At 40.8% G+C, this 10,568-nt stretch overlaps 1 protein-coding gene across 3 annotated transcripts in view; it reads right to left on the bottom strand.

Annotated features, from left to right (window-relative positions):
* Positions 1 to 346: 346 nt before the first annotated feature.
* The window catches only part of CTTN (cortactin), a 277,969-nt gene continuing 267,747 nt past the window's right edge, over positions 347 to 10,568 (bottom strand). For all 3 annotated transcript variants that reach the window (XM_078684298.1, XM_078684300.1, XM_078684299.1), the window contains 2 exons: positions 5,703 to 5,774; positions 347 to 4,119 (listed from right to left, as the gene is read on the bottom strand). In XM_078684298.1, coding sequence (XP_078540424.1) covers positions 3,983 to 4,119; positions 5,703 to 5,774 — 209 coding nt within the window. In that variant the 3' untranslated portion in view covers positions 347 to 3,982. The remainder of the gene's footprint in view (positions 4,120 to 5,702; positions 5,775 to 10,568) is intronic.

Raw genomic sequence — 10,568 nt, 5'->3', positions numbered from 1 at the left:
GTGTCTTGTAGAAGAGCAAGGACACCGATGCAAGAATTGTTACTTACAGTAATACGGATGATGAGGGATCAGGGTTTCTGCAAGTAGGGACTACAGCTGCAGCAACAAAACTTCAAAGCTCACATATTAAGGTACATTGCGTACACCAGGGAAATCTCGACATCAAGCAGGAAAACTACATATGTTGTTAGTCATGTTGCACCATACCCCCTCCACTTTGTCCATAGTGTCAACTCTTTAAAGCCCAGGAGATCTATTTTCCTTCTAGGGGCTAGTCTACAGATACAATATATACACCAGTATACATTCACAGCACAGATTAAGACTCATGGATGGACATTTAACATATGGTTCCAAAATGACTTTATTAAGGTTTAACTTTATTTTTTTACATCACCTACATGAAGTGCTCTATGTAAAATTGGATAAAATAAATTGCGTATAAAAATCCCAACCCAACAGTAGACCGGCAAACACAGCACTAGAAAAAAGTATGAGAAGTTAACAACAGACACATGAACACGTACTATGGATTGTCCTCACCCGTCAAAGAGCTATCAACATTTCTACATGCCTCTTTCATAACCATCCACTATACATTTTTCCATTTATACATGAATTACATTTCAGTTCCTAGGGAAACCTCTTTAGTTGGCTAATTAACTTTTAATAGAGTCAGACACTTGATGTTTGCCCAGTTTAGGGTCTGACACCCAGCACAGAGATACGTTTTGCACATGTATTCTTAGTCGCTGTTTAATGAGATTACTGTAAAAGCTTTCAAAATTAAAATACGTTGCCTTTACTATGGTGGGATGTAAATATAAAACTTTACCTCAGCTAGAGACAAGGGGAAAAGAAATGCACATCCTATGCTGATTGTATGGGCTTTGTAAATAACTAAATTTGAAGTCCAAAACATTATGTGGAGTGGACGTCTGTAAAGAGCTCATCTACAATTGAATACATGCATTCATTGGCTATTAAAAGGGGAAAAATCCATTTTGAATGTTCTTATTGATCCAAACTTCAGCAGCACAAATATTCTGGATCAGGTCCACACAATACTGACGTTTAATGAGTTTCATGATTACAAGTATTAAAGCTTCTACTTTCTGCCCGGAGTGCTTTGTTGTATGTAGAGCAGTAAGACACAATTTAGCGGATACAGTGGCATCTAAGTCTGACTGATATTTATACAGCTTGGTAATATCTGTAGCTGCAAAAGGTTCAGATAATGTTGATCAACTACTAAACAGTCCTTAATGCTATAAATATCAGGTGTGCTACAGTCCAAACTAATGACCGTTCTTAATGCTGTGCACAACAAAACCCAGCATTGCTCGCTACAGAGCCAAACACTAGATGCATCTTTCCATTATATATTAATACTAACACCAGCATCTTGATCGCCATAATGCTTAACTTAAGAAATATTCAATGTAGATCCAGAATTACAAAGTACCAGAAGATCCATTTCATAAATATTATAAAATCAAGGATCTGTGGAAGACATTAGGCAAATGATCAACTCTAGCTAAGAAAAACTCAATCGTTATCTTTTAAAATTGAATTCAATATCATGTTAAAAGAGGAGCACAGAAGTTACCAAATAGAGAGCATCTCTGAAAACTGAACCGTCAAGGAAGTACAAACCGCACCAAGAAAGAAATGCGTAGCTGCTAATAGTGTAAGAGGCAACAGATGGGGGAAAAAAAATCACCTATGAAAGGCAAACCAAATGAGCCATCCTTTATCTTTTGAAGCTCAGTTCTACAACTCTAGCCTGTAGAACAGCCACCACATGCTGAGCGGTCTTAAAACAAGTCTGCCTTGGCACTGAAGCCGTAACTAGAAAGCAGCAGCAGATGAAGGCAGGCAAGCTTCTTGGATTACCCAGGCACAAGTATTATTGCTGGAGATCTGAGGGCAGAAAGACACACTGAGGATGAATAATATGATTCTGTGCTGGCATCAGCAGGTGTTCCATCCTCTGGGTCCCACATTGGGAGTACCAGAGTCTGCCATGAGTGTTTCGCCTGATTTGTCCTATGCACAAGCTCCCGGCTGGACTACAGCATGCTGACTTCCATCTAGAAATAAAGCCGTTTTCAATGGGTTTTTCAAAAGGAAAAGAATTCAGGCAGGAGCAAAAAAAAAAACAGTCAATAGGAGTTCAAGTCCAGAGATGAAGAGCATCATCAGGAGCAAGGAAAGAAGGGATGTTTGAGAGTTTCATTTGGTGAACAAACTATGGTGGAGTGCATCACAGCCTCAATGGTGGAGTGCAACACAGCCCCACAGGCCAGATCTCAACACCACAAAATTCTGGGGGACTCGGCAGAATTTTGAGGTCAGAATGAGATCTGATCAACTTGGACTACTCATTTAAGAGACACTGCCACTTTCCAGAGATATTTTGCAGAGAGCATCCATGCACAGACTACAAGATGGATTTGTAGGTCACCCTGAGAAGAGCAGCTTTCTTGAGAACTATGGGAATCACAGATGTGGTACAGAATAGGATACTGCAGACTGAAGTCAAGTACTCTCTCTCTACACATGAGAGAGAGATGAGGATGGTCTCTGGGACTCTTCTCTCAGACGCATTTATAAACTTACAGGAAAGGGCATGGGGTTTAAGGAGACGCAGGTGACACTAATACTAGTTTTGAGGTCCACTGGTATGTGGTGTTTAGGGGAACAATAAAAAAGGACATCTTCTATGGCGGTCACGGCGTCATCTTGTTCTTGGACAGAAGTAGCAAGCAAGGCTTTTTTTCACTAAAGAGTCTCTGCGTTTTAATATCCTGGGGATTTCAGCCAAGAGAACAGGTTATCTCCCAGAGAGAGAGAGAATATAGGTCAAGATAGGCTGATGGGCACATAAACGTATTCACAATCTGGCCCAACATACTTCTTTAATGGATTAATTCCTGTGTCCCATACCAAGCCTCAGCAGCAAACCTCTCAGCCTGGAACATATGCCTCAGACAAGGGTGCTTTACAAAGGGGGCACATCTTTTTCAAATCAGGTTTCTAGCCTCTGTAATCTGCTCCATCTACATCTGCCTTTGGGTATGCCCTGAAGACTCACTTTTCTAAACCGGCAGCCGTTAGTTATTTAGCCCACGCCAAGAGCGTTACAGGCCACAAATACGTCAAAAATGTCAGTCGGGTACTTGGGTGTCATAAGTACAAGCCATGAACAGTTCATTACATAAGTCCTTGTAGTTGGGGGAAGGTTCAAGACTTGCATGTCTGCATGCATTAAACTGAAGGATTATAGTCTGCACTAAGATACAAATGATATGAAAAAATAGATATATGTATATACACTCACTATAGATACATGTGTAAAGAAGAGATATCCTACATGTATCCTTTTATATTAGTACTGCACAGTTTCCATCGGAATGGGTAGGAGTTTACTCTCTGAAATACTGTCAATTAAATATTCCTAACTAAGTAACTATCACTTAATAAAACGCTCCGGTCAGCACACCACCTCCACACCATGATATGTTCTGTTGCTCAGCCACCGATAACTGCAAAATATAACTCAAATCAGACTCCTTTCGTAATATTCGTCCTGGCTCTAAAAAGGTCCTCATACTGTAGTCTTGCAGACTTCATGCACTTGCAATGTTCGAGTTTGACGTGGTCTGAAAGGTTTCAATACATTCGACAACTACTGCCCCTGACACGAGACTCAGTCGCTATTCGAGATGGCTGATTTGGCAAACAATAAAAAAATAGGAAGGCGTTTGATTCATACAAAACTCTTGCGAAAGTCTTCAATGGTAAAAGGCGAGAGAATATGAAGCAAACTTGCGGCAAAAACTGCGTCTTAGATGAATCAGCCAAATATAAAAAGTAGTTTGCAAAAACCGCAACCCTCTCGAAAAAAAACATGATTTTTTGTTTAAGAAATCTGCTCAACAGACAATGGCATTAAGGCAGAACTGGAGTGCAATCTTCGCTACTGTCTAAGCTCCACGTAGTTGGCAGGGAAGAGGCCATATCGGTCCTTGCACACTCCTCTCCACCAGCCGTCATCAATCATTTCAATATTTGTGATGATATCATCTGGATCGAAGGAAATCTCATCATCTCCAGCTGGTAAAAAAGTAAAAGAATATCAGAGGTACTGCAGATCACACAGCATTCACAAGCAAAGCACAAACAGACTTGTGGGACAAGTGAATCTCAAAATGGTTGGACTACCCTGTTCACAACACTATTAGACTTGTTCCTTGCTCGATATCTCAACTACTGTAGGATCCCAAGTCATGGTACAAGGCAAACTGTGTAGATGGGGTGGCCATCATACAACATCGGTCCAGGAAGCACGATTAGTCTCAACGCTTTGGTAAAACCACGTAGGATGAATTTACATACAGTGATTGTAAGAAACACTGATTTACCTAACCCCATAGTGGTCCTGAAAATATTGAATGGAAACTTACCTTTTCAGGATCTATGATCAACAGCCCTGGTTTGCATGGCTTAATACTGAGGCTAATAAATTAGGCTTCATTGAACAAGTTTCTAGTGGAGCTAATGTTACATATTTGAACACCATGCAATACCTGGTAAGTTGATTTGTGCGACTCTTTCATACTGGAGCATGCATTAGCAATAGCCAAGCTGCAGGCTTACCAGTAATGCATAATATGGACACTTTGTGGTCCTATTGTACATGCATGAAAAAAGAGTGAAGCAGAAAACAGTTGCTACACCTGTGACGCATTGTACATATCCGCAATATGCCATGGGTCAGAAATGTGAACCTCTCCATCATGCCAAAAGACGGCTAAAGCTATCTGTAGCCAGGCGCTAAAATGGTCCCAGGGATTATTAACGTTGGTCACTCCACAACTATTTGTCTAATCCCTCCGGCTAACAATCAAATATCTGACATTTTTTCAACTCTGTAATAATGTGGGTAAAAATTAATCCTATGTCAAATATACATAATTTAGTAAATTCATATTTTGCAGTAGACTTTTATATATACTGCTATAATGTTTTCATATCTTATGTGGACTATTAAGATGGGCATCTATTCTTGACAGGTCATTGAACACCCCAAGTCTTTCACTGGTGATCTAGTCTCATGGGAGGTTGCGGACAGGAGATCTGCTTCTCTTCTTCAATGCATGTAGATGTATCGATGACCTATCTCACCAAGAACGGTCTTTATTTCACTCGAAGAGCTGTGGGGTTTAAACGTCTATGTGCTAATTTAAAGGGTCCCAGATTCCATCCTGTGGCCGCAAAGGTGACCAAGCCACATCCTTTCAGCCATTACCCTTCGTACTCCTGCAGTTTATTTCATTTAAAGGGAGTGCAGTGTTAGTCACTTGTCTTAAACCAGTAATAGACCTGGGTTTGCAACTACACTGAAAAACATACATAGGTTTTAGCTCACTGAGGACGTGTGTCACTCAAGGTAGCACGTGATGAAGTAGACCTACACATTTAACTGCTGCAAACTATACACAGAGTCTTATTAAAAGGTGAGAGTAGTAATTTTCAAAAGATTTTAGAGGTTCAGAACAATTACTGCTGAGGTTACAATGCAACAAAAGGAAGGGTTGAATAGGTACTACTACTAAACAAGTAAAATATTGGGTAAAGAAGTAGAGGTGGGAGCAAACCATCTCTTGGGATAAAATTAAAACTATCTATTCACATACCAGCCTGATAGTCGTACAGCGCTGTCGCAGTTATTCCAAGGTCACTTTCATATTCAGCATACGTGTTTTCTTCTACAACATAAATAAAACAAAGTAAAATTATTCACACAAAAAAACCCGCAACTGCCTCCTCCACCTATACCAAAGCATTTTTTTTTTCTTTTGAGTGGTTTTGCATGATCGGAGAGACTTACAAACTATAGATTTGGAACCAGAAATCTTTCTGAACGAATATACATACAATTTAATTAAAGAAGGAAGGTTTTGAATTCCTGAGCAACAAATCTACCAATGCAAAACAAAAACACAGACGCGGTGCATGACTCATGTGGGATGCATGTAGTGCAATTCTCAACTCCAGGAGGAGGGAGGGTGCTTGTGGAATGGAGCATCTGACTAAAGGTTCATATATAACTTCCTCTCAAGTAATCCCATTTATGCTGCTCAGATGAGATTCCTTCTACTGGAGCAATTAGCAAATGCTCAAAAAAGCATCTTCAGAGTTCCCATCTGTTATGTCTACACCTATTATGCCTCGGTGCGGGCCAGTTGCTGAAAGCAGCAACAGGTCTGGGGAAGCTCACAAATACCTGCTTTCTGGAACTGGCCCCCACCAGTTCTGACCCCCACTCTAGGCGGGAATATCAGCAGGAAAACCGAGTAGGAGAGTGTGTGCCCACATTTGCCAACCCCACCCCTTAGGTGGGGGAGGCAAGGTGTAGCAGTACTCTCAGTCCTTGCCACCTTTCAGATGGGGGAACCCAGCCTTCCAGAGAGAGGCATATATGCCCCCCTCCCACTGTAGGGTGTCATAATAGTGGTCGTACCCACCCCAAGGAAGGGACCCATTGGTTCCAACGTTTACTTACCTGTAACGGCCCTAAATCTAGTATTTAGGGGCACCCCCCAAACCTTGCCTTCTTAGATAAGAAAAGACTACAAGAAGAATTGAAGGACCAAACAGCCGTGTCGATGCGAAGAAGAGTAGGACGCTCACTGACTAGGCCCCCAGCCCTACCGGCCTTTCCCCACCTCGAACCTGCAGAAGCAAAACTTAGATTTGTCCTACAACCAGCAACCTCAAGAACCCAGATGACCTGCCTGCCTACCACAGAAAAGACTGTCACCCACAGACTCCAGTAAAATCTGGAGAGTCTGCACCAGTCGCCCACGGCCCGAGTTAGGGTCGCCCAACCCCACAAGGTGGTCTAGCCGGTGATCCTGACCAAAGATCCAGTGATCTCTGACCTGCCACAAGTCTACAGCAGACGCCTGCAGCCTCTATCGGGAGGTTCCCCCAACCGCAACAAGGAGCTGGTAAGAAGATCCAACCCTAAGCTGTTTTCTATGAAAAAGTCTCGAAGTGTTGAGTTGGAAAATCTATAAAAACCTATATAACTGTACAAATAACACGCATTTACTTAACCGTTTACTGGAAATGCCCCAGTGAAGTATCCAGGTATACTACACTGTGTACGAAAAGTAATCTGCAAAGTAATTTACATGATCTGCTATTGAAACGTCATTACAAAGTATATGTACAATATTTCAAGGTATCGCATTTCCAGTAATTCTACTGTAACCAAACCAGTATATATATATATATTACCTACTGGCGGTCGCCAGTAGGTATATATAGTTAGGATTTTTTCTCTATGGGATTTTTGAAAATTCTATGTCTAATAACTTTGGCGTTTGTGGACGGAATTGGCTGAAATTTTCTGGAAAATGGAACATTTTGTTTCTGAGGAGCCCCTGAAAATTTGGGGGGGGTTCGTTCAGGGGGGGCCGAGAAAAAAGGGGGGTCCCAAAACGTGTTTTTAACATTGAGTTTTCCATAGGGCGGTTAGCCTCACTTTTAGCCTGAACGGCTGAATGGATTTGCACGAAACTTGGCTAAATTGTAGGGACTGGTAGCCCGATGTGCCTTTTGTAGGTCTCAATATATGTGCTGCAGTGGATTTTGAGAAATTAACGTTCAAAAAAAGATATATATCTGTAAGCGCGGACCGGGCAGCGCCCCGGTTCGCGGACCTTAAGCGTACCGGAACTTCGCGTAGCGAAGCTGATTGGCTCTCCGGTGTCTGTCAACATTCTAAACAGTCCGGAGCGGCCGCCATCTTGTCTCTCGGTAGGATCGAGAGACAAGAGGAGGCCAAAACAAAGGGGGAAATAACTATAAGGGGGCATAGTAGATCCTCGCTGACCCCCTAGGTTTAATGTGGAGGTTTTAAAGGGGCCCCGCGGGGCAAAAAAAAATAATTTTTTTTTTGTTTTTTTTCGTGGTTAGCGCCCGGTCCGCGAACCGGGAAGCGTTCTGGGGAGCGTACTACAATGAAAAATGAATGATAGTCTTTTCAAATGCTGTATGTTAATTGATTGTTGGATTTTTTGATTATTTTTTATTTCCTTTATCTTCCCAGGGAGCGACCCGGTACGCGAACCGTTGAGCGCCTCGGTTCGCGGACCTTAAGCGTTCCGGGAGTCCACCATTTTGTGTTTCGGTCGAATTAAGATACAAGATGGAGGGCAAATAATGTTCGGAATGGGTAGAAGGGGGCAAGGTAGAGTTATCTTGACCCCCTAGGTTTTCTGAGGGTGGCTGAGGAGGTTTATATGTGCGAAAAAAAAACATTTTTTTAAAAAAATTTCGCGAGGTTAAACCGGGTAGCGCCCCAGGGAGCGTACTTTGTTGAAAATTAGTGAAAAAAGTTAGAGTAAAATAATAATTGTGAGTGATTAGATGTAGGGTAGCTCTGAGAAGAGCTTTTGGGTTTATGGTACATTTAGGTACTTATAAGTAGGTACCAATGCACATTCTTAAATTCAGAGTGAAAACTCTGTTGCCCTCATCTGAGAAGTGAACTCCATCTCCTCTGTAGATATCTTGCATGTAGTAACGCAAGTTATTGTTGTACAGGGAGCCCATTCCATGGTCTCTCATGTAAGCTGAAACAGATTTGTTTACATGCTTCCTCGACTTCTCAATTTGTGGACAAAATTGGTTTGACCACCTCCATTTCTGTCTTTGGCATATATTTGAATATACCAAGGCAGTCTGAGGAAAAAGTGCCATTAATTGCTCAAAGGTGTCCTTTAAAAGCATTTCCAGACCTACACCAGTCAAAGTGCCCAAGTCATTACCTCCACAGTGCACAATTAACAGGTCAGGTTTTGGCAAATGCATAAAGGTTTTCACCAATGGTATCAATTGGTGACATTTTAATCCTCTGTGGCCAAACCACTTAATTTCCACATCTTGTAAATTGAGGTTAGGTAAATTCCTGCTTTCAACGTACCTTTGAGCCCAGTGAATATAACTATGACCAACAATCCAGACAGAAAACATGGTGAGAGAAGGTTCTCCTGCAGTCAGATGAAGTGTGGCAATGAAATGGCAGTTGAAAAAATGAGAGTGTAAAATGAAAAAAAAACTGTGGAGTTTCTGTGTTCATGAAGCAGTAACAGTGATTGGTGGATTTTGATTGATGAAAACAGAAAGTTAGGGTGCACAGATGTGTTCTTTGAAAGATGTATTTTGAGTGGTCAATAAAAAATCATTAAATGAAAGAATGCACTGGATATGCAGGTGCACTGAGAGTTCAGAGTTCAATTGCAACATTGTTGTGTGAACTTGCAAACACCAGAGTTTTTCCAAGAGGTGGTTGCTATGGAAAATAGGCAGAAAGGGCAGAGGGGGAAGGGTTTTCATTTGAAAAAAAGTGAGGGAAGAGTTTTGATTGGGTGACATGAGAAATATGTGTGAAGAATTACAGCATTTCTGTGCTTTTGATAGCTGCAGACTCTGGAGTGCATACCTTTTGCTCTGCTGAAGACAAATTGGTGTGTTTCTTAGACTGTTTTCAAACTCAAAGTATTTGCTAAGGTGAGAAAATATTTCTTTAATTTAGATAGAGAATAGTGTGCTTTAAGGAGAAAATTATGATTTATGTGGCGCAAATTGCTTGTAAATATGCTCTCACATGTGTATGGAAAATTTTGATTTTGAATGTTTGTGTTACATAGCCATGTTAAAAGTGACCCAACCATGCTGGAAAGCCAATCAAAAAATGCTTTCATGTGTTTTAATGACATTTTAAGTCATTTTCCCATGTGCAGTGTTTAGAAATTATGATTTGAAAATCGTTTTTGGGGAAAAGGAATTGTTTTTAAATTCATGACAAGGACATAATGGTGTATGCTTCTTTATAAGGCAATTGACTGTCCCTGATGTTATTTTTCTCATTTTAGTGTAAGACCTTATCTATTTTGTTTTTCACAATTATACCCTCTTCTGTCTGTTCTTTGGTAAATAGATCTATTAAACAGTATCTCTTCTTTACTCCCTATAGCTGTCTTTCTTGAAACATCACTCTCTGTTTACTTTCCTTATACTTACACTTTTTTTTTAAAAAAAAAATTTTTTTTTTGGTTAGCTCCCGGTCCGCGTACCGGGAAGCTAACCCGGGAGCGAACCAAAAGAAATAGAGCTTGCCAGAGTGCTAAACATTGTAGCAATTTTTTTGGAAAGGGAAGGTAGTTCTGAAAAGAACTTTTTTTTTTATATTTTTGTTGTTTTATATTTTTTTTTTATTTTTTGAACATTTTTTGTTTTTTTTGTATTTTTTGAACGATTTTATATTTTTTTTGGTTTTTTTGGGGGGGGAAACAACAAAAAACAGGCGTTGAAAAGGGCTCAACAGGAGCAAAAAAAAATTACTGGGGGCGGTTAGGGCAATCATGGTGTTCATACGCCAGGTTCAGTGCATTGATGCTCATGTTGCCACAAGCTATTAATGCACGACAGTGCATACATAATTGTATCATATGCCCAAGATTTGGTTGGATATTTGGCACAGTTTCCCG

This window comes from Lissotriton helveticus, chromosome 3_2 (assembly GCF_964261635.1).
Source record: "Lissotriton helveticus chromosome 3_2, aLisHel1.1, whole genome shotgun sequence".
Lineage (NCBI taxonomy): Eukaryota > Metazoa > Chordata > Amphibia > Caudata > Salamandridae > Lissotriton > Lissotriton helveticus.
The sequence above is the reverse complement of the archived record's forward strand: the minus strand, read 5'-3'. Positions and strand labels throughout refer to the sequence as shown.